This window comes from Capra hircus, chromosome 24 (genome assembly GCF_001704415.2).
Source record: "Capra hircus breed San Clemente chromosome 24, ASM170441v1, whole genome shotgun sequence".
Classification (NCBI taxonomy): Eukaryota; Metazoa; Chordata; class Mammalia; order Artiodactyla; family Bovidae; genus Capra; species Capra hircus.
The window spans coordinates 742160-769620 of record NC_030831.1 but is presented as its reverse complement, the minus strand read 5'-3'; the positions used below and the strand labels follow the sequence as shown (position 1 = coordinate 769620).

General features: G+C 58.6%; 1 protein-coding gene across 4 annotated transcripts in view; it reads left to right on the top strand.

Moving 5' to 3' along the window:
• ATP9B (ATPase phospholipid transporting 9B (putative)) overlaps window positions 1-15273 on the top strand; it is a 154051-nt gene extending 138778 nt beyond the window's left edge. For 2 of the 4 annotated variants that reach the window (XM_018039529.1, XM_018039527.1), the window contains 14 exons: window positions 1194-1355; window positions 1927-2019; window positions 3355-3438; window positions 3537-3707; window positions 6117-6215; window positions 8012-8101; window positions 9372-9516; window positions 9669-9733; window positions 10321-10476; window positions 10696-10760; window positions 12142-12250; window positions 12475-12532; window positions 13148-13351; window positions 14699-15273. In XM_018039529.1, coding sequence (XP_017895018.1) covers window positions 1194-1355; window positions 1927-2019; window positions 3355-3438; window positions 3537-3707; window positions 6117-6215; window positions 8012-8101; window positions 9372-9516; window positions 9669-9733; window positions 10321-10476; window positions 10696-10760; window positions 12142-12250; window positions 12475-12532; window positions 13148-13351; window positions 14699-14835 — 1638 coding nt within the window. In that variant the 3' untranslated portion in view covers window positions 14836-15273. Of the gene's footprint in view, window positions 1-1193; window positions 1356-1926; window positions 2020-3354; window positions 3439-3536; window positions 3708-6116; window positions 6216-8011; window positions 8102-9371; window positions 9517-9668; window positions 9852-10320; window positions 10477-10695; window positions 10761-12141; window positions 12251-12474; window positions 12533-13147; window positions 13352-14698 lie in introns of those variants that run through there. The other 2 variants (XM_018039528.1, XM_018039530.1) reach the window with 2 other exon arrangements.

Here is a 27461-nt window from a genome sequence, read left to right as displayed (position 1 = left end):
TTAAGTTTTATTTTATCAGAGAGAGTTCTGCCCAGCGCTAAGCAACTGACATCAGAACAGTAACTAAAGTGTTTATTCTAAAGAGTCTATACCATTGACATTCTGAACACTTTTCCTTCTGTTGGCAACAGACAGTTAAACCACAGAATGCTCACTAAGAACAGCTACATGGATGCTAGGCTAGGTAGCAGAAGCCCAACTGATTTTTTGTGATAAATGCTACCTCCAAGGGGTTGTGAAACCAAGCATAAGCTAAATAATAAACAGATGTGAGTCACCAGATATAGAAACTTGCATCTTGACTGCAGCGGGCCCAACGAGATGATAGGGTGTTCACAGGAAGATACAATTTATAGGTCAGGATGTAATGGTAACCTTTCACTGCGTATGCTGAAGGCGAACCTCGGGGTCTGGATCACGTGCAGATACAAAGAGGTGTAGGAACGTGTACGGAGTGTCACTTTCCGTTCTCGCTTGCGTGGGGCGGTGGGGTAGCTGACTTGCCCCCCTTGACATGCCTCTGCTGATGCCCGTGTGTCCCTTTTGAATGCTGTGATTTGGGGAACATCACTGGTGCTCTAAATTATAGTCCTGCAGCCTCGTAGCATCTTGCTAGGGCCCGGCTTCTCTAGTATCCTAGTAACGTGTTGGAAATTCGGGGAAGGCGGGTTCTGATTCCAGCCCCACGGGGACTCACTGCAACATGTTCACATGCCCTTGGACCCTGGCACGGCCAGGGGCCCCTAGAAAGGCCTCAGAACAAGCAGGGCCCCTAGGAAGGCCTCAGAGCAAGCAGGGCCCCTAGGAAGGCCCCAGAACAAGCAGGGCCCCTAGAAAGGCCTCAGAACAAGCAGGGCCCCTAGAAAGGCCTCAGAGCAAGCAGGGCCCCTAGAAAGGCCTCAGAACAAGCAGGGCCCCTAGGAAGGCCTCAGAACAAGCAGGGCCCCTAGGAAGGCCTCAGAATAAGCAGGGCCCCTAGAAAGGCCTCAGAACAAGCAGGGCCCCTAGGAAGGCGTCAGAACAAGCAGGGCCCCTAGGAAGGCCTCAGAACAAGCAGGGCCAGCCTTGCCTCCTGGTGGCGTCTCAGCGAGCTCGCTGACGCTGGCCTGACGCCCTCCCCGCCGCAAGGAGCGGTGGCCTCACACCTCGCCGGTCCCCCGCGGGGAGCCTCACACCTCGCTGGTCCCCTGCAGGTGGCCCTGGTGCAGTGGACAGAGAGCGTCGGCCTCACGCTGGTCAGCAGAGACCTCACGTCCATGCAGCTGCGGACCCCCAGCGGCCAGATCCTCACCTTCTGCATCCTGCAGACCTTCCCCTTCACGTCGGAGAGCAAGCGCATGGGGGTCATTGTCAGGGTACGCACACCTGCCCCTGCCCCGGCCAGGGTCGGCTCTGCTCACTGCAGGGCTGCTGAGGCTCCCTGCAGGGCTTTATGTTTGTCCCAAAATTCAGACTGATAACTTATGCTCCAGTGGTCGTGGTGACTAAGGCGGAGAGAGCATAAGGTGTTACTGGTGAGTTTTGAAATCAGCTCGAGCGGCTTTGTTTTCCACTGCAGTAACCGCTGAAGAGTCTACCTGAAGACTGACTTACGACCGTGAAGTTGCTGTCAAATTTTTGTAGCAAATACCACACATACATCTTGGATGCTGGCTAAACTAGAAGCTCATTCAAACTGTGAAAATTTGAGAGGATTTACCTTGCAGTCACAGGCACGTGTGTGTACAGGTTTTACTTCAGAAGCCTCAGCACAGCACCTCGCAAGCTGCCGTCGTGGCCTCGGCTGCGATCAGCCTGGGCGCCCAGGGAGGACTCGGCCCTGTGGAAGGGTTGAGTAGCCCGCCCGGAGAGAGGCGCTCTCGGGGGCTGCTGTCTTGGGCTGTTCCCTCTGGGCAGCCTGGCCTCAGCGGTCGTATCTCGTTGCAGGACGAGTCCACGGCAGAGATCACGTTCTACATGAAGGGCGCCGACGTGGCCATGGCCTCCATCGTGCAGTACAACGACTGGCTGGAGGAGGAGGTATGTGCTCCCTGGCATCTGCGGGCTCTTGACGCAGCGCAGGGCGTGAGCTGTGGGCACTCACTGGGGTCACTGGATGAACCGAGGTTCCGGTTTCTCCTGGACACCAGTCAGCCCGTAGAGCAGAAGAGGTGGGAGAGCTGGTGATACAACACGCATTTGCTGTGTGAACAGCTAGCGTTTGGGGTTTCGTGTGAATATAAGTGGATATATGCAGGCGGGTCCTTATGAAGACTATTTTATGTTGGTGAAGAAATAGAAAGCATCACTAATCAGTCACTAAAAAACCTGAAATAATATTGTCTTTATATCCGGAGTTATATTTTAACCTGATACTTATTTTGTAACCTAAATTATTATAAGATTTAAGTTAGAGTTTTAATCTAATTCTAATTTGTACATAAGATTCACTTTAAACATGGAAAGTAAGACCTAGATATAACCAATCCTATATTTTCATCAGATTCTCCCTAAACAAGTATGACTTGTACTTGTTGTTCACATTTATGTGTTAATAAGAAGTTAGATTCAGAGGAGAACTAACCCCCTGGACCCATGGGCACGAACCCCCACCGTGCCTGTTGTTGCTGGGGTCCAGTGCGCCCCGCCCCCACTGCTCGCCTGGAGTTGGTCTGTCAGTCCAGAGACCACAGCCCACGTCCATGACGGTATTGGCGATATGAATCAATAGCTCCTTCAGGCACTGGATTTAATCAGGGACATGAATAAATTAAACTCCCTGAAGACCTAGTAAAATGCCATAAAAATTACTTTTGGTCATAATGATGTGCAATTAATTATAAAATCCTTGTTTAATTTATTTAGCTTTATGAGGTCAAATCAATAAATGTCTTGCAACAGACAGATAATGTCAGATTGTTTTTCACAAAGATAACTTTATTAAAAATCCTTTATGCGTTTATTTCCAACATTGTAGTTTCTTCTGTGGACGCATCTTTCACCCCCGCCTGCGTCTTTGTTGTAGTACTGTCGTTGTCTGAGGGCCTTCTGGTTTATTCAAAAGCCCACAGGTTCTTGGAGCCTGAGTTTACAGGGGCTGTTCTGTGTCAGGGAAGCACCCGAGTGGAATTTTGGTTATAAACTTTTTCCCCAAACTTGAAAAACAAAACCACCACCACTTGCCCTCGAGCGGTGGCAAGGGCGATGGCGTGAGGCCTACCCCACAGCACCTCCTCTGAGGACCGCGCTGGAGGCGCTGGGGGCGGCTTCCTCTGTGATGCTCCTCCGCTGCCCACTCCTGGGGAAGGCCGTGGTAGTGACCGCGGTGGGGTGCCGAGCCCGTGGCGAGCCTGTGACCTGCCTGTGCTCTCCCAGTGTGGGAACATGGCCCGCGAAGGCCTGCGCACGCTCGTGGTGGCCAAGAGGGCGCTCACGGAGGAGCAGTACCAGGACTTCGAGGTGAGTGGGCAGCTCCCCTGGGGCCACTGTCGCTGGGCGGGCAGGGCGTCCGGCCTCGGTCGGTCCAGCGTGACTCCCGGCACCATCGTCATCCCCAGAGCCGCTACAACCAGGCCAAGTTGAGCCTCCACGACCGGACGCTCAAGGTGGCCGCGGTGGTGGAGAGCCTGGAGCGGGAGATGGAGCTGCTGTGCCTGACAGGCGTGGAGGACCAGCTGCAGGCGGACGTGAGGCCCACCCTAGAGATGCTGCGAAATGCTGGCATCAAGGTAGGGCCCGGGAGTGATCCCCCAAACCAGGTACCCCACCCCCAGAGGTGGTCCCCCAGAACTCAGTACCCCGTCCCCCAAGGGTAGTCCCCTGAGACCAGGTACCCCGTCCCCTGGGAGTGGTCCCTTGGAACTCAAATAAGACAGAGCGTGGAAGTGTCTGTAAGCAGAGGTCTCTGCATGACCCTCGAAGAAGAAACCAGCACATCTGGAAACCTCTGTGTCCACAGCTGGACGTCCATCCTTAGAGGTTCGGGCGGTTCCACGCCGCCCCCAGCCTGCAGGCACTCCCTGGGCGGGCCGGTTGCCCCCTGGCCTGGCCTGGCCCAAGGTGCCCGCACTGCAGCCTGTGCCCACTTTGGGGGCTTCCCATGAACTGCATGATGCTGTCTGCTGACGCACAGACCGGCTGGCTTCCCAGCGGCTTGTCCTCTTCGGGTCCGGGGAGACAAGGGCTTTGGGTGTAAGTTTTAGTTTGTTTTCTTGCCTTCTGTGCTCTCACTGAAGCTGAAGTGCAGTTATCAGGGGGCAAGAAATGTGCTGCCTCAGAACAGGCCCTCCACTTTTGAGAATTTTACTGAAAAGAAACGCTTGTGTCTTGCTGGACCAGAGAGCAAACTAGGGGAAAATGTCAGGACACAAAGCCGTGCCAGCTTCGGATGACAATGCCCTTGGCACACCTGAATGAGGGCGCCGTGAGCACAGAGGAACACAGGAGATTGCCCGCCCACTGAGGGGCGCAGGTCCAAGCTGCTGTCCAGGTGGGAGTCAGAATTGGAGAGCGGCTCGGACTCCAAGCGCTGAGCCAACCTCAGCCTGTCTGGCCAGGAAGTTGGGTGGAGACGCGAGATGGATTAGAGCGGACAGCCTGCCTGTTCACCGTGCTTCTTCCTGAGCTCCGCCCAGTCCAGCTCTCGGGTGTCCTGCTGGGTGGTTGGCGAGTGGGGCAGCGCACGTGTCCCCTGTAGAGGTGTGGGTGTCTACAGCAGCTGCTCCCTGAGCGCTGGAGAAGGGCTCGGTGAGGCTCTGCCCTGGTTCCTCCCCTTTTCCCACCTGCAGACGCAGACTCCTTCGTCCCGCCCCATGGAAGGACACAGTTCCGGCCAGTCCTCTGAGCCTGAGCCACGGTGCTCGCGGGCCATGTCACCGGACTGTCGGGAGCGGGGCTTCTTGTTCTGTGGCTTGTTTCCAACCCTGGCACAATGAGGTGTCATGATCTTAGAGCTAGGCTCAGTGAAGTCAATCTAAATGTGTAGTGGAAATAAAAACACACAAATCCTCAGACACTGAAAGGAGCCACTGAGCAGAGAGCCAGTATACCATGTAAGTTTGTGTCCTATGCCCCAAAATTCATGCTTATGTGTGATACAGAAAGCACCTGAAAAATTCAGATGATAGAAACCACCTATGTTACAGGAAGTAGGTATAAACCGTTCCATTATGTATAAAGCTTTTGCTTTTCAGGCTAGGGAGATTTACACACTAATACATGTATGTGTGTGATATTTATAAGTAAGAGTGGTCTCAGGAGTTCCTTGGTTGCCTAGTGGTTAGGATTCTGGGCTTCCGTGGCCCAAGTTTAGTCCCTAGTTGGGGAACTGAGATACCACAAGCCACAGGGTGCAGCAAAAGGTAAATAACTGCAATAATAAATGGGCTAGATCTTTTTATTTTTCATGGTCTTGTTCAACATGCCTTATTTGACATAAACAATTTCTGGCATAACTACTGCCCGTCTACCCATCTTGAACCCCAGCTTTCAACTGAGAGCTCACACAGGAATCTCGGGTCCTGAGCCCTGCAGACCCTCAGCCCTGTGGTCCTTTGGCCACGAGGCTCCCGCCCCAGTCCTTCGCCTGCCCCAGCTCCAGCTGACGCATCTGAACGTTACTCTGCTCTTGCTGTTTCCGTTATCACATCATCTGAGATGTTTTCATTCCATCTTTACAGTCTCCAGTGCACAGAGCGGTGACACTAGGCACACTTAAACACTGCCGTGCAGCCGCCACCTGCCTTCACTCGCCAGTCTCAAGCTGAAACTGCCCCCTGGGCTGCCAGCTCTCCCTCCCACAGTCCCAGCACCTGCTGGTCCGCTTGGTCTCTCTGAGTCCGACTCTAGGGACCGCATTTAGGCACAGTCAGGCAGTGTTTCCCTTGGCAACTGGTTTGTTCCACTTAGCACAGTGTCCTCGAGGTTCGCCCCCATTGTAGTAGGTGTCGGAACCGCCTGCCCTGTATGGAGGGACCACACTGGGTTTCTCCACCGTCTGTCCGTGGACTCTTGCCTCACTTCACGTTTTGGCTGTTGTGAATAGTGACGCTGTAGGTGCAGATGTCTGTCCAAGGATAGAGACTTAACAAGTGAGCACGTGACAGAACTGGGGCTCACGCACTGGAACTGTCTCCTAGATATGGATGCTGACAGGTGACAAGCTGGAGACTGCCACGTGCATCGCCAAGAGTTCTCACCTGGTGTCTCGAACGCAGGACACACATGTTTTCAGGCCGGTAAGTGTACATCCACATCCCTTTGAACTTTAAATGTTTTGAATTAAAATTTACTGGTTTTGTGAGAATGTAAATTAATTACTAGATACCTATTTAAAAAGAGAAATAATTTCCTTGCTCAATTTATAAATGTTAAAAACAGATTTCTATTAGTTACATATGTTAATATGATCAAAAGCTGCTTTTGATAGAGTGAAACAAGATATACATTCAAGAGTATTTTCCTGTAGTATTATTAGAATTATTAACAACTAAATATTTATTTTAAAACAGACATACTGCCATCACTTTCCATTTGATTTATAAAAGTGTGTAGTGATTTAAAAAATTACAGTTCCCTAGTGGTCCAGTAGTTAGGACTTGGTGCTTTCTCTGCCAAGGCCTTGGGTTCAACCCCTGGCCTGGAAACTAAGACCCCACAAGGTGTGTGGCACAGCCAAGAAATAATGTCTGTCTCTTAGCCACACACATCATATGTGGTCCAGAGGCTGCTTTGGTGAGACAAGCTGCAAATGCAAAGTAGACATGTTCTTAATCTACTGCCATCCTCAGATTAAATGTTCTCCCTTAATTAGATCAAAGGAAATTAATAGAAATGATCTAAATTAATGTGTTCACTGTATCTGTTAGTTATGATGAAATTTGATTCAAACAAGAAATAAAAGTTTCTTGGGTCTTGATTGATGGTAGCTGAGCAGACATGGTGTGTATGTCTTCCAAATGAAGCGCTTGCACCTACAGAAATAGTGATTTGAATATAATTTACATGTAAATGTCGTTTATCTCGAAGCATCAGAATCGCAAATTAGGCCCTGCAGACTACTATTTGCAATTAAATTATTAATGATTCTGATAAAACTTCAGATCAATTTTTGTTGACTTTTCAGTGTTATAGCCCCACAAATAAAATCTCCACAATAAAAACTACCTACTTAAAGATGAGTCTGGGATTAATTTGAAACACATGAAACTTTTAGTCCTATAATACATCATTTATTTTATGCCCCATAAAATCTCCACAGAAAGAATGACAAAAACTGGTGTTTTGGCTTCTGAAATGTTTGCATCCTAAAATTAATGATATTTTGAGATTATGGCTCGATTTTACATCCTTTAATCCTCCAGATACTTAGTTGGCCTGAACTACAAGAAGTTGAAACTCATGACCGAAACACAAAGCAAGCGTTTTGCTCACTCACCTTGTTAATGAATGAGGCATCTGTAGATGGTCCTCCCATCCCCCACCCCCTGCTCAGCCTCCCTCAGACCCACCGGAGCACCCAACCCGGAGCCTGTAGACTGTCCATTCGTGGCCGCCGTGTGCTCACTCGCTTGTGCTGCTGAGCGCTCTTCACCCGCGTGTGCTCCTGAGCGCTCACGGGGGCGGGGGCTGCCGTGCTCTTTCACCCGCGTGTGCTCCTGAGCGCTCCCGGGCGTCCGGCCCTGGCGGGGGCGGGGACTGCCACGCCCGTTCACCCGCGTGTGCTCCTGAGCGCTGGCGGGGGCGGGGGCTGCCACGCTCTCTCACCCGCGTGTGCTCCCGCGCGCTCAGGGCGTCCAGCGCTTGCGGGGCGGGACTGCCCTCTTCGCTCACCTCATCTCACTGCAGTTGCAGTACTTGTGCACTTCCCAGTGCGTCTCCTGCTCTGAGCTGCCACAAATAGGGAAACAATGGTATTAAATAAGTAGCTGTTTACTGCCAGCACTGCAGCAGAAATTGGGAAGACAGTTTGTTACAGCGTTTCCGTGTCTGGAGCTCCGTCGTGCTAACTGGGCCTTTCCCCCTTTTCGTGGAGGTGACCAGCCGCGGAGAAGCCCATCTGGAGCTGAACGCGTTCCGAAGGAAACATGACTGTGCGCTGGTCATTCCCGGAGACGCCCTGGAGGTGAGGCGCCGGCCCAGGCCTGTGTGTAGACTCTGTCCCCCTCCCTGGAGGTGAGGCGCGCCCTGCCCCTAGGCCTGTCTGTCTGTCCTTCTCCCCGGAGATGAGGCCGCACCCTGCCCCTAGACCTGTCTGTCTGTCTGCCCTCCTCCCTGGAGGTGAGGCTCGTCCTGCCCCTAGACCTGTCTGGCTGGCTGGCTGCCTGTGGGCTTCTGCAGGTGTACCTGCCAGGCTGCCTTGCTCGTTGGCACTGTTTCTGGGTCCCTGCTCTCGGCAGGCCGCATGCATCCCTGTGAGGGGTGGGCCCTGAGGAGCGGCCGCTGTGCTGCGGTGAGAGCCTGGCCCGCACGGCTCTCGCCTCCGCTCTGCTGCCGGCTCCCTCAGTCCCTCAGTCCCTCTCTGGGTGCCTGGAGCTTGCTCCGTGTTAGCAGCGTGGCCGCTGTGGAGTCCTGGCTCTGGTACCCACGTCGTGATCTAAATTCATCCACACACAGACATCCAGCAGTGCCCCGGGACCCAGGAGACCCTGTGCTCCTGGAGACCCCCCACATGGGGTGGGCGGCTCGTGGATGTCTGGGCCATTCCCTCTGTCCGGTCCCCTCTGCTCACTCTGCTCGTGGGCCTGGCGGCCACAGTTACCCAGACAAGGGGGCGCCAGACACCCACGCGTTCTGCGGTTTGCCAATGATTCTCACAGATGTTTCCTAGGAGTCTGGGCAGAGTGGTGGGTCCTCTTGTGACCCAGCCCTTGTCAGTGGGACTCTAAGGCCGCCTGTCAGGGCGTGGGCAGTACCCACACTTCCCCAGGGGAGCAGCAGAGATGGCCACGCCCTCTGTGCCTGCGGGTGGTGCCTCGATTCCGGCTCTCCCTGTGGACCCGGGAGGGGCTGGCGGCCGTGGTCACAGAGCCTGCCACCCACGGTGCTGGGCTCTTCACCTCTGGAATCTGCTCAGTGGCCCCCGCAGAACCGCACAGGACCACTGGGCCTGGACAGCAGAGCCATGGCCATGACTCAGGGTGTCCAGCTCAGCTGTGGGGCCATGCAGCCTTTAGGCAGATTTGGGGGACCTTTACTTTCCCAGCCGAGATGGGGAGCTGGGGTCAGAGTGTTCCATGTGGCCAGAGGCTAGGGTCTTTCCAGCGGGGCCGAGGGGTCAGGCTGGCCAGAGGCGGAGGAGGCGAGCTGGCCAGAGGCCGCCCGGGAGCCCTGGCCCTGGGGCTGCGAGTCCTCTCTGTCTGTAGTGGTGAACCCGGGCCCCGCTCCTCCTCCAGGTCTGCCTGAAGTACTACGAGCATGAGTTCGTGGAGCTGGCCTGCCAGTGCCCGGCCGTGGTCTGCTGCCGCTGCTCGCCCACCCAGAAGGCCCACATCGTCAAGCTGCTGCAGCAACACACAGGCCGACGCACCTGTGCCATCGGTGAGCGTCCCCGTCATGCCGCGGGACGCGCGCCGCGCCTCCCCACTGGCTGGACTCCACCGGCATGACACCCGGGGCCCAGACCCCTGCCTGCTGTCAGCGAGGGAGGCGGGCCCTGCGAGCGTCCCCTCACACCCTGTTCCCTGCCTCAGGTGACGGAGGGAACGACGTGAGCATGATCCAGGCGGCAGACTGCGGGATCGGCATTGAGGGGAAGGTGCGGCCAGGCTTGTCCCCGCCCCCGCCTCGCCCCTGCTCTGGGCGGTTCCAGCACATGGCAGGGAGGGGGCAAGGCGGGGCCCACCGCGCTGCGGGAGCAGCTCCCTGGAGGCCAGGTGGGGACAGTCACAACCTGCCACGACCCGGTTCCCTGGCCAGTCTGTCCTCTGAGCTCACGTGAAAACACGAGAGAGGTGGGGCATGCACGGGACCCCAGCCCCTCTGCTTCCTGGGCCCGCAGTCGGGCGTCTGGTCACAGATGGACCTGCAGCTGCTTGTGGTGGGGGCGTGGGTCGGCGGCTCCAGCTGAGGCAACAGGTTGCAAGGACTGGCTTGCAGACGCCCAAGGCCCCTGCTTAGATCCTGGGACACCCACAGTGCTGGAGCTGAGCCCTCCCTAGGTCCTGGGGACAGCGGCCGCTCCTCGGCCGAGAGTGGGCTCCCTTGGGCAGGGGGCCCGCACCGTGCCGCCCGCTCTGCACTCCGGGGAGCTGTGGGTCAGACGCGCCCCGCAGGCCCGTCCCCAGCAGCGTGTCGCTCCCCGGTGGATTCGGCCGGTCCTGAGCACCCCGCCTGCCCTTGCAGGAGGGGCGGCAGGCCTCGCTGGCAGCTGACTTCTCCATCACGCGGTTCAAGCACGTCGGCCGCCTGCTCATGGTGCACGGGCGCAGCAGCTACAAGCGCTCGGCCGCGCTCGGCCAGTTTGTCATGCACCGGGGCCTCATCATCTCCACGATGCAGGTGCGCCTGGCCCTACCCCCAGCCCCGCCCCATCCACCAGCCCCGCCCCCAGTCCCAGCCCCGCCCCCAGCCCCGCCCCAATCCACCAGCCCCGCCCCCAATTTCCACCTCCAGCCCCACCCCATTCCGCCCCCCCCCCCCCCCGCCCCCGCCTGCCAGGAAGGCGGTGGGCCATGGCTCCTCGGGTGCCTCATCTGTGTCATTGCTCTTTTCCTCCAGGCCGTGTTCTCCTCTGTCTTCTACTTCGCTTCGGTCCCTCTGTACCAGGGCTTCCTCATGGTCGGGTAAGTGGACCGTCCAGCACACGCAGCGGCCGCATGTCGGGAGGATGGGTCCCCGGGAACCTGGAGGGCCATAGCCGGAGCACTTCCCGCATGGTCAGAGTCAGGAAGATCACACCCGTGAGCGTGGGAGGCGGCCCCTCTCCGTCTGTCCCCCGGTGATCCCGCTATCACCTGTTCTCCTTAGAAGCTGTTTTCCTGGGGAAGCCACACTGCATCCGAGCAGGGCTGCCCCTTCCTGGGGCCCGTACCCTCCCGGCTGGACACGGTTCTTCCTAGCAGGACGTGAAGTTAGCGGCAAAAACACGAAGGGCAAACAGCGCTGGGACGGGCCTGACATCCTGGGACAGCCACCGGGAGGCCTCCTGGGGGAGCACAGCTGAGTTAAGACCACAGACCTCGCTAGGTGTTGGCGAGAAGGGGGCTCCCGGGTCTCCACAGCTCCCAACAGGAGCACACAGTGGGAAAGCAGCCCAGAGACAGAGCAAATCTATGGCCCAGTAGCCCTCACCTCCGAGTGCCCATCGCCATAGGAAGACCCCTCCTCTATTTAGCACGGTCCTGCAAAGCCCCGACGCCCAGCAGCTGACTGAGGAGATCCACTGAGTTGTGTCCCTGCAGCCCAGGGACGAGGGCTTGGGCTGCAAGGCAGCGGACCTGAGGCAGTGGGTTGGGCACTGTGGCGAGCTCGGCGACTTCTGCTAAAACGAAGCACACAGCTGCTTGCACCCCTGGACCTCTGGCCCCAGCCAGCATCCCCGTCAGAAATAAGTCAAGCTTAACCTTTACAGAGCAAAAAGCCCTGTGCAGTCTTTAGCCACTTTATTTGTGTTAGTAATAACCGGAAACGGGCTGACACAGACGCACTGCAGAGAAGGGGGTGTGGAACTGCCCTGCCCAGAGCCAGGGCCAGGGACCAGCTGAACCAGAGGCCAGACGCCGGCACCCGCTGGGGGGTGCCAGCCTGCCGCCGTCAGGCAACAGCAGTTGTGACCTGGAGAACAAGCGCCGGGGGTCGGCGGGCTGAGGGAGGCTCCAGGCGGGCTCCAGGGCCCCCTGTGGCCTCCCGGCCTGAGGCTGGCTACAGTTCTGGGGATGCGGCCACTGGGGGGAGCTGGCTAACGGCTCCTCGGGGTCTGTCTGGGCTCTCTGTGATAGCTGTTCTGACATCTGCAGCAATCTCAAAGTTTCAATTAAAAAGCTTTAATTAAAACCGAAACTTTGGACTCCACTGCTTGTGAGCACTGCGGCTTGTAGGCATTGCTCCAGTGCTTTAGGACAGGTTCTGCTCTGTCGCCAACTTGTTTTTGTTTGGTTTAGAGTTTGACTTCGGCCTCTGGTAGAAGAGGTGTGCTCCCGGGGTAACCCCCCTGCTCTCCTCCAGGTATGCAACCGTCTACACCATGTTCCCCGTGTTCTCGCTGGTGCTGGACCAGGACGTGAAGCCGGAGATGGCCATGCTGTACCCGGAGCTGTACAAAGACCTCACCAAGGTGCGGCCCTCTAGACCCAGGGCGGGGGGGCTGCAGCGCTCCGCGCGAGGCTGTGCTTGTGAGGAGGGCGCACCCTCTTTCTGTGGGAGCCCTGGCCCCGGGTCAGTGTCTTCCTTAGGTGGGGCCAGCTCCCGCGCTCTGGAGCTGCCGGGGTTCGTACCTGGGTGGCCACGGGGAGACGTGCATGCTGCTCCATTGACAGAGCTGCTCCCCTGTCTCCCCAGGGGCGATCCTTATCCTTCAAGACCTTCCTCGTCTGGGTTCTGATCAGCATTTACCAAGGTAAGACGGACCCCCTCCCCCTGGGCTGAAGCTGCCCTGTCTTCTGTGAGCAACGGCGCTCTGCCCGCCGGTTCAAGTTCTCAGGCTCCACGTTTTGTCAGCGGTTGAAGATCGCCTTCTGTTCATCTCGCAAGTCAGTCCCGAGCAGCTGGCCTCTTCCCAGTACAGTGTGGGCTGGCGTTTCTTACTGGTCCAGGTCACCTAAAAACCGACCTGGTTTCAAATAAATGACAATTCTGAAAAAAATAATCAGCCCTTTTGACAGCATCTAGCCCACACAGTGGCTTGCTTTCTTGGCGTGGTGGCAGGACTTGACGAGATCTGGACCCTGTAGTTAGAAGGAGCCAGCTGCCTTTGTGGCATCCCAGATAAACAGGTGCCATGGAGTGTGTGGGCAGTGGCCGGACCCCGTAGGGGGCACCAGGGTGTGATCACCAACTAGGGGGCAGGCCTCCCCAGATGCTGCGCCACTGCCCGTCCAGAGTGTCTGTGTGGCACCGCTCGGCCCCCCAGCCGTGCAGGCCCGTGGCTGTTGGCACGGTTGAAGTCGTTAGCAGCAGCAGCCTCTCTGTGGCGGAGCCGGCAGCCCCAGCGGAAGGCTGTGCTCTCTCCCAGGCGGCATCCTCATGTTCGGGGCACTGGTGCTCTTCGAGTCCGAGTTCGTGCACGTCGTGGCCATCTCCTTCACGGCACTGGTGCTCACGGAGCTGCTGATGGTGGCGCTGACCATCAGGACCTGGCACTGGCTCATGGTTGTGGCCCAGCTGCTCAGCCTCGGCTGCTACGTGGCTTCACTTGCTTTCCTCAATGAGTATTTTGGTAAGTTGCCATGCATTTGTTTGCTGAATAACTGTCTCTTCCTGGTTTTCACACGATTTTCTTGTTGCTTCTGTGACATGATCTTCAGTGCGGATTGCAGACCGCTTCACAGCGCACAGCTCACTTTGCAGGGAGATGGAGTTCCTTGTAGTGATGCCCAGAGCTGGGCCGGGCTCCCCACGGGCGTGCTCTCCTTGGTCCTCTTCCTGCTGGAAGTGCTGAGGCTGCAGGGAAGAGGCTCAAAGTGCGGGGACCGCGCACCCACCCCCTACCCCCTCTGTGTGCATGAAGGACAGGACGCAGAGGACAGGACGCGGCGCAGAGGGCAGAGGACAGGACAGGACGCGGGTCAGAGGTCAGAGGACAGGACAGGACGCGGGTCAGAGGACAGAGGGCAGAACGCGAGGCAGAGGTCAGAGGACAGGACAGGATGCGGGGCAGAGGGCAGGACGCTCAGGGCAGAACCTGAAACTGCGGATGGAGCTCCAGGCGGAGCTGTGGTTCCCAGGGAACAGGTGCTGGCTGATTCTTTCCGCGCTTTGTTAAGCGGGCGAAGCTAGAGTATAGACAGGCAGCTGGACGCTGTTGCTGGAGACACCCGACTGAGGAGACCTCCATCCCCTGTCTGGGAGGCGTTTGCCGCCCGCCCTTCCCCCAGGATGCTCTGTCCTGATCCACCTGCAGAGGCGCCTCCTGACCCCCCGGGGCCCAGGTCCTGCACTCGTCAGAGGGGACACGGCTGGCGCCACGCATGCCCAACGAGCATGCATACCATCTGGCATGCGGCACTGGGCCTCCAGTTTGCTGTGCTTGAGCCGGGTCCTCACGACGTGCCCACACTGCCCAGGCGCCATGAGCCCTGCGCAGACCTGGACTCTGCTTCCCGGGCCCCACGCCGTCCATGGTTCTTCGGGCAGCTTTGCCCACAGCCTGCAGGGTTGTCACGTCCTGAAGGCGACCACCGGCCTGGCCAGGTTCCCACACAGCTCTCCCCATCAGCGTCAGGACAGCCTGACCTCCAGCCTAACCTCCGCCAGGCTGGAGGTCAGCCCGGTACATCCGCTGGGTCAGCAGGACCCGTGGGGGGCAGGCTAGCCAAGATGGTTCTGCTGACTCCAGATGGGCCCAGAAGGTCCAACCCATCACAGGCTGCATTGCACGCATCTGCCCCTGAACATGGGGGGTTCCTGCCTCCTGTTGGGAACCCTTCCCCTGGTACAGGCAGAATGGTGCCTTCACAGGGACCCCGAGGCTCTGCCAGGCCCACATTTGTGATAACCTGGGTGCAGGCGGAGGGGGGCCACAACCCCAGCACCCTGAGACCTGTTTGGGCTTTCTCTCCCACAGATGTTGCCTTTATCACGACTGTGACCTTCGTGTGGAAAGTGTCAGCCATCACAGTGGTCAGCTGCCTCCCTCTCTATGTCCTGAAGTACTTGAAGCGGAAACTGTCCCCGCCCAGCTACTCCAAGCTCTCCTCCTAGCCCCTCCCTGCACCTGCAGCTGGTGGCTGTGGTGTCTGGAGCACTGCAGCTGCTGAGAGGCTGTGAGGCCAGAAGGGCCCAGGTGACCCAGCCAGGCGCCGTGGACATCCCGCCCAGGCGTCGTGGACATCCCGCCCAGGCGCCGTGGACATCCCGCCCAGGCGCCATGGACTCACCCCCTTGTCCTCATCAGGCTGGATTTCCTTTCCTCCCCTTTCTGTTGTTTTTCAGAGTTTAATTTACATGTAGCACCAGCTTGAGTTTCCATGAATATGAGCCCTGTTACTGGAAAACACCATCGTTCTCTGCTGTTCTGGGAACTGAAATGAAAGTTTATTTACTATCTTGCAACTTCCCAACTAACATTCAGGCTCTTTCTTTGATGTCATAGCAGAGAGTCGCCCTTCTTCACCAGAATAAAGCCTCCATTCTGTCCAGGCCGTGTCTGCCACACCCTCCCCACACCTCCCACAGGCGCACCCCGGCCCCAGGCGCCCGCACAGTCTTTCCATGCCCACAGCAGCCACGCACGTGTGTCCGAGGCTCTGCTGTTAGTTCAGCTGTCCCCGTCCTGGTGTTTGTCTGCGTCTGCTGCTGCTTCTGGCTCCTGGCACTCGGGCGGTCTGTGGGCCCCTCAACGGTGCTTCCATGGGAGAGCGCTTCCTCCTCTAGGCTGTGCTCTGAGTCCCATCTGGGTGGCCACTTCCCAGGGTGCATCCCAGGGAGGACGAGTGACCCCTGGCTGCTCACTCTGGTCCCCGGCCGCGTCCCCACAAGGAAAGGCCGTCAGTCGGAAGCCCTTCACACACCCAGCTCCTCACTCAGCAAACAGTCCTGTGGCCCCCAAACAGGCAGACCCTGGGGTCCCGAGGAGGCTGCCCTGACTGCTGCTGGGCAGGTCCACCCTGCAGGTTCTGGAAGCCCTTTTTGCTGGAGTCATTTCGACTCGGAGAAGCTGGCCATCTGCACAAGCACTGTGCTGGCTCTCCGACTTCCGCTAAACCCTGCTCTGACCACCGATCCGAACGTCTCCTGGTGTCCCTCTGTCCCAGCGGGGGCCTCATCCCAAGCTGCCGGGAAGGGCCCGCACAACAGGCAGGTGGCACTGGTTTGCGTCCCTAGGACGGGGCGCGGTGGCCACGCCCCTGTGATCCCAGAGCCTCTCAGCGGGCGGTTCCTGCTCAGGCTCCTGCAGACGGCGGCCTGGCTGGGCTCCAGATGAACAGAGCGCGCAGAGCAGGTGTAATTCCGCGCAACTCCAGCAGGTGGCGCTAGAAACTAAGGAATGCAGCCAAGGCCGGCGGCCCAACTTCGGGCGCTTGGGTCAGTCAGCGGTCTGGGCTAGATGCCCCGCGCGTTCGCAGAGTTCAGGCACGGGCCTGTGTCCACGCGGCATCCACTCTGGACGGAGACCGGGGCCCCCTTAATGGTAAAGTGCGGGCGACACCTCCTGATCTCCCGGGATGACCCCGCCCGCGGCCCCTGCTCTTGTGCCTGGTGGCCGGGAGACTCTGGGTGGGCAGAACTCTGGGGCCCAGGAGGACCGAGGTCATGTACCGTTTTCCTAAAAGCAGAACTTTCCGAGTCTCACAGCCACGTGATTGTAAAGCCAGAGACCCTCCCTGCTCTTCTCCAAGCCAGTTCCCAGGCCTGGGCTCTGTGGCTGCCACAGAGAAAGGCCAACCCCAGCCCCTTCCACAGCCCAGCCCCACTGCCTTCAGGGTCGGGGGCCCGCCTGGCTCAGGGAGGCCAGCGTGTGGAGGGGCCCCCAAGTCCCTGCCCGACCCCCCAGTCCCTTCTGCCGACTGGGCGAGCAGCCACCGTGGGCCTGGCGGGCTCTGAGCTGGGGTGACGGGTCAGGTGGGACTCTCCGGCCCCGGTCATAGGATGCTCTGCTGGGGGCCGCGGGCCACGGGCCGTGGTGGCTTCTTCCAAGGAGGCCAGAGCTCCCAAGGGGAGGCTGGGCCCACACGGCTTGTCCATCCAGCCCTGCTCAGGCCCCTCGGAGCTCTGCGTCTATCCATCAGCTGGGCGGCCGGTCAGGACTCAAGGGAGAGCCAAGGGCGGACACAACCTCTGAGCAGCGAGTGAAGCAAAGGCAGGACGGGGTGACGCACGGAGGGGGCTGGGGTGCGGGGGCAGGGCCTCGGGTCCCCAGGCAGCGGTCCCCCGGCCCCTGTCCCAGTCACGCAGCCCGCGCCCGGGGCCAGCAGAGCCGGAGGGGTCCTCCCAGGCAGGCCCATGACCCACGCTGCCTGAGACACAGCCTGTGGAGCTGGGCCCCAGGGCGCACCCCCCAACAGCGAGGACACAGTCCACCCCCGGTTCTGGGCCAGGCGGGGCCCTACCCCCCACCCCCGCCCGCCTGCAGCCGCGCGCTTCACCCTCCCTGCCATCTCCCTGCGGCCCCTGTGTGTCTGGGTGTCACCAGGTGGAGCCCTCTAGGATGGCCTTGTCAGGTCTGAGCCCAAGTCCCAAGGTCTCAGGCGGCTGCGCTGAACCCTGGATGCTGTTTGTTCAAAGTGACCTAACATCGCTTCAGGGCTCTCAGGCTCTTCGCGACCTGAAAGTGCAGAGACCGGCCGGCTGAGCCAAGGCGGCTCTGATTCTATGATGGGGCCGGGTGTCTGGTCCAGACTGCGTCTTCACGTCCCCTGCCCGGCACCTGGCCCGGTCACCTGCCCCCGGAGAGCCGGCTCTGAGAGAAGCCAGACTTCTGAGCAGCCGGGGGAGCCTCATAGTTTAGACAGTTGCTCCCAGGAGCCTCCCAGGGCTTCTGGGCACAACTGCAGGGGTGCCGTCCACATGGGCAAGCTGGCAGGGCATCCACTCAGCCCCAGTGTCCTCGTCCCGAGTGGCCCTAACTGTTGCTGCAAGGAGAGTGTTCCATCTGAGTGTCTGGAGGCTGCAGTTATGATGCTGACTTTGGGGTCTCGCCCAGGGAGGAGGGGTACTGTGCTTTCACCAAATAGGAGCAGAAGGCAGCTGCACCCTCAGGCCCACTGCCCTTACCAGGGTGACACCTCACTGGCTGGGATGCAGCCTCTTGGCCCCAGAGCCCCGTGAGGCCCCCGCTCCAGCTGGGCAACTCCCCATGTCCGGAATAGCAGAGCAGAGGGGCTTGCCCCCAGCATGGCTCCAGAGCACCGGGCCAGGCTGGTCCTGGAGGAGGCTCTGGCCCCACTTTTGGAAGTGCCAGGGAGTACGGCGCCCAAGCCCAGCAGACTGGATGGGCTTGGCTCAGTTCAGGGGTCAGTGCCAATGCCAAGGACCCTGGGGGTGTGTCAGGGGCTCTGGGGAGGGAGCCTCCCACTGCTCCCTTCACCTGTTCTCAACAAGCCCTGAGGTCCCCACACCCCTGGAGCCCAAGCTGGGCACGGGGTTGTGGGGTCCCCGTCTGGCCCTGCGCCCCCTGCCACCACTAACCACCTCTGGGAGAGTAGCCTGTCACTGGGACCTCCCAGGACATGAGGGGCTGCCCCCACGACCCTGCAGGTGGCTGCCTCCTCTAGCAGGGCCTCCTGGGTGCTGAGACCCTCCTGCCCACCACAGGCACCCCCCACAGGCTCACATGCCAGGCTGCGGGCTCCGCCCCCACAATTGCTGGGACATCCTGACTGCTACCACCCTGTCCCATCTGAATGCCTGCATGAGGGGCAGGTGACGGACAGGTGGGGGAGGGCATGAGGGGGCTCCAGGACCTCAGGACCACGGGGCTGGGCTCAGGCTGGTCAGATCTGGATGAGGCGCTCAGAGGCTGAGCGGCCTCTATGGGGGAAGGACGCCCAGTGTGGTCAGCGATGCAGACCCCAACACCCCACCACATGACCCTAATGCTCAGCAGGACACACTGCCCTCAGCCGGGGGCCCACCCAGGTCCTCAGGAGGAAATGGGAAGATGGACGCTGGGTGAACACCCAGCTGGGGAGTTTGGTGGGGGGTGGGGGGGGCTGAAGGCATTTCGGTAACCACAGCCACCAGGCTGGCAGTTGAGCCACTTGGCTACAGACGGCCCGCTGTGGCCCTAGGACACAGGATATCCAGGGTCCCCCATCACACTGCCCAGGAGGGACCACCTGGCAGCTTGGGGCCCTACGTGGCCAGATCCGGAGGACACTGCATGAGGGCCACAGTGAGCAGCAGTGAGGAGGGGTGGACAGAGATGGGCAGGCGCAGCTACAGAGCCGTTCCCAGTGGGGATGACAGACCCAGGGCATTTGAGTCCCTTCCAAGTCCCCCTCAACAGCCTGAGTCCACCAGGCTGCAGCTGTGCCCTTTGTCCTTGGGCCCCAGAGGCCTTGGTTCTCTCCACCAGGGCAGGCATTTGTCCTCTCTGAAGTGCCTCCAGCCTGGAGTCCCCTGCCTTGCCATCGCCTCCCCTCTGCCTCTCAGCTCCACCGAGTTCTGGCCGCCGGCCGGAAGATCTCACAGCCGCCGGGACATTGGTAGCACCTGCCCAGAGCAGCCACTGCAGCACCATCGACGGAGCAAGCACGAGCTGCGGGTCCCTGGAGGAGCCCGACTTGGAGCACGTGGGCCAGAGACCTCCAAGGGGGCCAGTCCCCCAGAGGCCAGGGGGAGGGTCTCGAGGGGCATCTGCACGCGTGCTCAGGCCGGCAACTTCCTGACAGTGGGGAGGTGCACTCAACGCAAACGCCCTTCCATGGACGAGCAGGGAGGGAAGCAGGTCCCTGCCCACGACGGGCTCTGAGTCAGCCTCAACAGGGAGGAGCGCTGACCGGAAACAACCAGATGGACCTCGAGGACATGTTGCTGAGTGAAACAGCCCTTCTAAAAGGACAGATACTGAGTGATTCCACCCACACAAGGTGCCTGGGCTTAGCTTAGCATGCAGGTTCACAAATGGCGGGTAGGGGGTGGGGTGGGGCTGGTGGTCCTCAGGGACCGTGTGCTGGCTTGGGAAGATGAGAGCACTCTAGACAATGGCAACTGTGTGCACGTACTTGACGCCAGTGAAGCGCACACTTATGTTTCCATAGTGCCCTGTGTTATGCGTGTTGCGTGTGTTGACAGTGAACTGAGTTATGTGTGTTGTGTGTGTTGCGTGTGTTGACTGTGCCCTGTGTTGTGTGTGTTGTGTGTGTTGACAGTGCCCTGTGTTGTGTGTGTTGACAGTGCCCTGTGTTGTGTGTGTTTTGTGTGTTGACAGTGCCCTGTGTTCTGTGTGTTGTGTGTGTTGACAGTGCCCTGTGTTGTGTGTGTTGACAGTGCCGTGTTGTGTGTGTTGCGCGTGTTTTTAGTGCCCTGTGTTGTGTGTGTTGTGTGTGTTGTGTGTGTTGACAGTGCCGTGTTGTGTGTGTTGCGCGTGTTGACAGTGCCGTGTTGTGTGTGTTGTGTGTGTTGTGTGTGTTGACAGTGCCGTGTTGTGTGTGTTGCGCGTGTTGACAGTGCCCTGTGTTGTGTGTGTTGACAGTGCCGTGTTGTGTGTGTTGTGTGTGTTGACAGTGCCGTGTTGTGTGTGTTGCATGTGTTGACAGTGCCCTGTGTTGTGTGTGTTGTGTGTGTTGACAGTGCCCTGTGTTGTGTGTGTTGTGTGTGTTGTGTGTGTTGACAGTGCCGTGTTGTGTGTGTTGACAGTGCCGTGTTGTGTGTGTTGTGTGTGTTGACAGTGCCGTGTTGTGTGTGTTGCATGTGTTGACAGTGCCCTGTGTTGTGTGTGTTGTGTGTGTTGACAGTGCCCTGTGTTGTGTGTGTTGTGTGTGTTGTGTGTGTTGACAGTGCCGTGTTGTATGTGTTGCGTGTGTTGACAGTGCCGTGTTGTGTGTGTTGACAGTGCCCTGTGTTGTGTGTGTTGCGCGTGTTGACAGTGCCGTGTTGTGTGTGTTGCGCGTGTTGATAGTGCCCTGTGTTGTGTGTGTTGACAGTGCCGTGTTGCGTGTGTTGACTGTGCCCTGTGTTGTGTGTGTTGCGCGTGTTGACAGTGCCCTGTGTTGTGTGTGTTGACAGTGCCGTGTTGCGTGTGTTGACAGTGCCCTGTGTTGTGTGTGTTGCGCGTGTTGATAGTGCACTGTGTTGTGTGTGTTGACAGTGCCCTGTGTTGTGTGTGTTGCGTGTGTTGACAGTGCCGTGTTGTGTGTGTTGCGTGTGTTGCGTGTGTCCACACGAGTTGTAAGCAGACAAGTACAGCACAGGGTCTCTTGCTGTCTGGGCACCAGAGGCCCAAGTGCAGGGGAGCCTGGGGGTGTGCGGAGGCGTCAGGCCCATGGCCTCTGCCTGGAACACCCTCCCCCCGCCCCCCACCGCCCCGCAGCCAGCTCCTGGGATCCCACAGCCTAGCCCTGCCACAGCCCCAGGCTCTAGGGTGTGGGCTTGAAACCGCATCTTCCCTTAGGGTTCCCATCCATTTACACATTGGCAAGATGCCACTTCCTGTTTCCAAGAAGGAAAAAAGGCCAAGCGGGCTTGTAAAAAGCCGCCTTCTGCTTCAACATCAAACAGTTCAACGCAGCATCTCCATGAGTTAAGTGTAAATGAATCAGAAGCACATGGATTAAATTTCCCTTGAAATTCACTCTATTTTAAAAATTAATGGAAAAAGTGCCTGGCAAAACTTGTTTAGAGCTTTATTGAACCAAAAACACTTTAAAAATAGTTTGGGAAGCTCGGCAGACCCAAGCCATGGGCGGATTCCATCTCCTCCCACGCTGGGCTGGAGCCCTGGGCCGGGGAGGGGGCGCTGGCCTGTGCCCAGGGTCCTGTGCCCACTCCTCCCGAAAACTCACTGTGTGCAAAAGCGAAGCAAATTAGAGCAAGAAAGGGACCCAAACCACCCCCCACCCTGCCAACCTCGGCCCAAGACTGGGATGGAAAACTGCTCGCCTTGGGCTGCTGCTAAATTTAAGAGTTACCATCAGAAGACTGTTCCTGTTACCATTCTGCAAAACGAAGGCATAGTGAGCTCACAGGTGCAAACCCTGAAGCTCTCCAGAAACCAGAGGAGGACCCTAGTTCCCTCCAGCCAGGTCAGTGGCCAGAGCAGATGCCCAGACAGCCAGACATGGGGGGTGTGGAGTGCCCGCCGCCTCTTCACACCCTCAGCTCTCAGAAACACAGGCCTGGCCTGAGGCTGCCAAGAGGGGCCCAGGGCAGCAGGAGCCTGCGCAGGATCCCTCAAGAGGATGGAGGGGAACCACAAGAACTCTGCTCCACGAGGCATCCTCAACACTCCTTCGTCCACCTCGGAGGCTGCCAGGCCCTTGTGGGCCTCACAGAGCAGGACAGACCCCGGGGCCAGCTGGGGTTCCAGTGCGGCCTGGGGTCCCGGCTGAGGCTGAGTCCACAGCAAAGAGACAAGCAGCAGAGGGAAGGCCGCTCCTCCCAGGGGAGGAGCCCACAGGCGGGGTCTCAGGTGGGCCCAGGAATCTGCCTCTGGCCTCCCCTTCAACAGAGAGGACTTCGGCCTGCATCACTGTGAAAACGCTGAGGATCGCAGACACGGCAAAAACCCCAGGGTCACTTCCCCTGCCCCAGGGGACTGAGCCCAAAGGAGACTTCCGCAGGCTGGAAGGCAGTGGGCAAACATACCAGCGTGCTCAGAGGAAAACACTGCAAACCAAGAATCCGACACTCAGCAAAACTACCTTTCAAAAGCGAGGGTGAAATGAAGGCTTTCCCAGATAAACGAACACTGAGAACTTGCTGCCAGCAGACCCACCTTACAAGAAATAAAGGAAGTTCTTCAGGTGGAAAGCGCGTGACCCCAGGCAGACACTGAAGCCACATGAATGAGCAGTGCTGTTAAAGGCAAGCACGTCATTTCATGAAGCAGCACAAATTTTCCTCTTTTATTCCAATAACTGGTTTAAAAAGCAATTGTATAAAATAATCCAGATATAATGTAATGTGAGGCCTATAATTAGTGGAAATGTAAGACAAGTGTAATATTTTCACCAGAACCGAGGAAGTGGGTGAAACAAAGCTGGGAGGAGAGGACGCAGGCAGGTGGTGAAGGAGCACCAGAGCCCCGCCGGGCCTGCAGCATCACCATTTGTTACCACGTTACCATGAAAAGAGGGGAAAGGAATGAGCCCACATAGGATGCGTGGTTATGTCTGTCACTGAAATTAAGCTCCTAGGCATCTGAAGCTGACTGTGATGTTAATATGTCTCTGGTAAATCCACTAAAGAAATAACGTTGAAAGGGGTAAAAAGCACTAAAGAATTCATTTTGCTACTTTAGAAAACATTCACTTAACGTAAAGCAATAAAGGAGGAACTGAGGAACAAACCAACGGGAGGAAAACAGAAAACAAGAAAAATGAAACAGCACATATAAATCCAATGATATCAATACTAACATCGGATGTGGATGGATTTAACAAGCTGATCGGAAGAAAGCGTGATCCAACCTGAACCCAGCTATAGCAGGTGCGCTTTAGACTCACGAATGGACTAAAGTGGAAAAACATATATTATGCAAAGAACAAGTTCGGGAAGCTGGAACGGCTGCATGAATGTCAGATAAAATAGATTTTAACACACAGAAAATGTCATTAAACAAAGAGGCATGTTTCATAACGATTACAGGGCCCATCCATCAGGAAAACATAAAATTTATAAATATATGTCCATCTAGACACGGAGGCCCAGAATATATGCCGCAGAAGCTGACCGGAGGAAGAGAGAGGCGATGCTGCAGCAATAGTGGGAGATGCCAGGAAGGGCCCCGCCTTCATTCATGGGTGTGGCAGCCAGGCAGAAGACCAGCCAAGAAACAGGAGACCTGAGCCCCGGGCGGCACACCAGCGGGGCCCACCGGACGTCCTTAGGACACGCCACCCAGGCGCGGCAGAACACACATTCCCCTCAGAGTCACCTGGGACACTGCCCAGGGAGAATGTTCTCCACTGTCCCAGAGGGGCCGCTGCTGAGGCTCGGGGTGGGCCGCGTGGAAGGCGAAGGGCGGGAGGCGCCATGCTGAGTCTTCGCCGGGATGCTGACCAGCCTTGGCCGTGCTGACACTGACTGGCTGAGGACTGCAGTTTTAGCCCAGTGGTGGGACACCCGGAGTGGGTGGTCCGGAGATGAAGAAGCCCCTGCACTGTCTCAGGGACGAGGGGAGGATTAAAGAGCAACTTCACAGGGAAAATCTCAGAGCAGAACCTCCAAACAGGAAATGCATGGACCTCTAAGGACACCCCTAAGAGAAAAGGGAACTCACAGGTGTGCAGACCCATCTTTTTCAACTTCAGGCACAACTGGCAGGTTTAATGTCAATGGCTTTCTAAAAGAACCTCAGCTAAGTTTACTTAGAAACAAACAAACTCTTCCTAATTCTGATTTTGGGGCTTCCCAGGTGGCGCTACTGGTAAAGAACCTGCCTGCCAATGTAGGTAGACATAGGAGATGTGGGTTTGATTCCTGGCTCGGAAAGATCCCCTAGAGGAGGGCACAGCAACCCTCTCCAGTATTCTTGCCTGGAGAATCCTCATGGACAGAGGAGCCTGGCGGGTGGCAGTCCACAGGGTTGCAGAGCTGGACACAACTAAGGCATCTTAACATGCACGCAATTCTGATTTTTAACTTAATGCCTTTCTCTACCCTCTGGCTCAATGCCCATGTAGCCAGGCATGTCTGCCGACACTTGGTTCAGTCTATGAGCCTCTTGCAGGCTGTTCAGAGGTGCTGCAAGAGGAATGCACACCTGCCCTTTAGAGAAGTCGCACGCTCAGAGTGGTTCCAAATGGGAGAACTTTGAAATGGCGCTGCCAGGGCTCGGATGTGGACCTGGCGAGAACAAAAGCATTTACATCAACTCACAGATGTCTGAGGTGAACAAAAGCATTTACATCAACTCACACATGTCTGAGGTGATTTTCATGAGCAAGAAGTGGCACCTGGGTGTGCGAGAAGGGAACAGGAAGAAAGGGTGGACGGCAGCGCACCTGCCCAGGAGGCCCTGCCAGCTGGGGGTGCAGAAGTTGGAAAGCTGGACCAAGGGGTCCCCAGCCGGGCTTCCGGGGCAGGGACACAGCAGCCCCTTCAGGGCAGCTCCGGCCAGACCAGTGCCTCCCAGGTCCTCCGGAGCCGTCCCCAGGCCGAGGGTGCTGAGGGTGGCATCTCCATAGCAATTGTGCTTGAACGCAAAACCGGGAGCAACAGCGACTGCAAAGTCTCTAGAAAATATTGAGCAGGGAGGATGAATACCCAAGTGCGCACCAGGAGAAAGGATTTGGCACTAAAGGGACTTTGAAAATGGTAAGCTTCTTTGGGTGTATTTGCCCCAATAATCCACAGAAACAACAGTAATCTAAAAATAGTCTTGTTTTCTGTCCTAAGCTCCTTTTAACTTCGTTAGTCATCACCAATTCTTAAAATAAAACCCGTGTAACGTCTCTCCTAGTAGCAGCTATAAACACACCTCGAGAGGGGCCGGAGGACGCAGAAAGGCGGAAGGGGCGCCGGGGGGCCTCGGGCGCGGGGACGAGGCCGGTGGCCCCGCGGTGGCCGCAGGGCCGGCCCGAGGCGGACACGGGGGCGCGCTGGCCGCGGAGCTGCGCCGCCGCCTCCGGGACTCCCTGCGCCCTGGCGCGCGGCCACCGTGGTCTGGGCAACGGCATTAAACAGAGGGAAACAGACGGGACACCGTCACCCGGGCGGGGGAATGAGGGGCGCGTTGAGAGCAGACAGGAAAAGAGCTTTTCTGGATGGAGTGAAAATTATTTATTGGAGGAAGAGGAGGAGGAGGCGGCGGCCAACGGCCCCCAGCTCGGCCCTCCGCACCGAGTGGCACTCCCGGCCCGAGGGGTCCCGCGGGCTCCGGGGCCGCAGGACAGCCCCACGCCCCTGAAAGCCCGAGAGGGGCGGGCGGAGGGGGCGAGAGTCAGCCTTCCTTTTGACACAACTCTCCAAACCTCCCTTCTCTCTGCGCCACGACTCGGCCTCTCCTCCCGGCCCGTTCCTCTAGTGGGGCGGGCACTCGCGCCGACAAACTCTCCAGGCAAAACCCATAGCCTGGGGGGCCGGGGACTCACCAGCTCATCTTTGCTGAGGGGGGCGGGGGCGGGGACGGGGGCGGGGGCAGGGGAAAGGGGGAGGGGAGGGGGAGGGGGAGAAGGAAGGGGAGGGGCGGGCGCCCCCTGGCGGCTGCCTGCTCCGGACGCACGTCCCGCCCCCCAGTCCCCGCCCCTCCAGTCTCCGCTTCCCTCCCCGCTTTCTCCCCCCGCCCCGCCCCGCCTCCCTCCGTCCCGCGTCCTCGCAACCCTCCCCCCTCGGCAAGCTCGAGGGGTTCCCCCTCTTGGGCCTCCAGCGTCCTCGCGGGGTCTCCCAGCCCCAGCCACTGCGTCCCCGCGGGGTCCACCCCCCGCCCTTTGCCTGGGGCTCGAGGCGCCTGGCGGGTCGGCTCCCAGGACGGGCGCTGACCCACAGGTCGTGGCACCAGGAGTGGCCTGACCCTCTCCAGACCCCCAAGGGAGACCCCCAGGGGAGACCCCCAGGGGAGGCCTGCGCCCAGTCGCGCCGACTCCACTGGGATGAACCGACAACCGCGGTGGTGACGTGGGCATGCCTCTGCCGGGCGCCTTCCTGTTGTTTAATGTCGCACCGAGGGCAGGGCAACCCCCCCCCATTGGGTCAAGCGTGGCACCCCCCCTTTCCCCGAGTGCCGGGCGTGGAGTCCTTTGGGAGCACCCCCCCGCGAGCCGCAGGCCTCCTGGTCCCCGCGGCAGACACGTCTTCTGCTTTGGGTTTATTTTAACCCACATAGGGTGTCGTGCAATAGATTTATAATTCTTATACACCAGACATTTTAACTGCCCCAACACTCCGTCCCTTCCAGCCAAGGCCAACACGAAAATACGGTCCCGTTTTGGCCGCCAAGCTGCACCGAGAAAGCAGGAGGGCTTGAAAGAGGAAAGAGTGAAGTGAAGCAGCCGGTTGGAGAGGCCTCCCCCGCGAGGCGAGCGGACCAGCCCCCGTCGGCTGGAAACCCCAGTCGCGCCGGTAAACCGCCCTGGCCTCGGGGCCGGCTGGGGGCGACGGCTGGGAGCCCGGGGAGGGGCTCGCGGTTCTCCACGGCCCGCCCCCCCCGCGCCGCCCCGCGCCAGCCAGCCTTGCAACAGGCAATCTGGGTCGCTCAGATATTTACAGGAGAAAAATGACAGTGACTCCACGTCCCGGGACTGCCGTGCAATCTGTTAGTAATTTAGCGGGATGGGAATTTCCTTTCTCGGGCCTGCCAGTGGAAGCGCTTTTCCAAATTTCCACAGCGGGGGAAGCCTGCGATTTTACATAATGACTTCAGCATGCAGGGCTCTCTCGGCACCCCCGTCGGCCCCCTCCCCGCCCCGCCCCCCTCATTAAAGCTCAGTGCGGTTCTCTCAGGACACCCGCGTGGACCCAGGCGTCCGGGCCGGGCCGCGCGCCGGGTGCGCCCCAGCCTCTCCGCGTGCGCCCCTGTCCGCCCCCCTTGCGCCCCACGGGACGGGCGAGCGGCGGCCCGGCGCGGGGAGGGGCGGCCGCTCGGCGGCTGGTCCCCGGGGCCCAGCGCCGGCTCGGGCGGGCGGGGGCGTGATGTCACGGCAGGGAGGGGGCGCGGGAGCGGCCGGGCCGGCGGGGAGGCGGGGGAGGTATTTTCCAGCTTTAAAAAGGCAGGAGGCAGAGCGCGG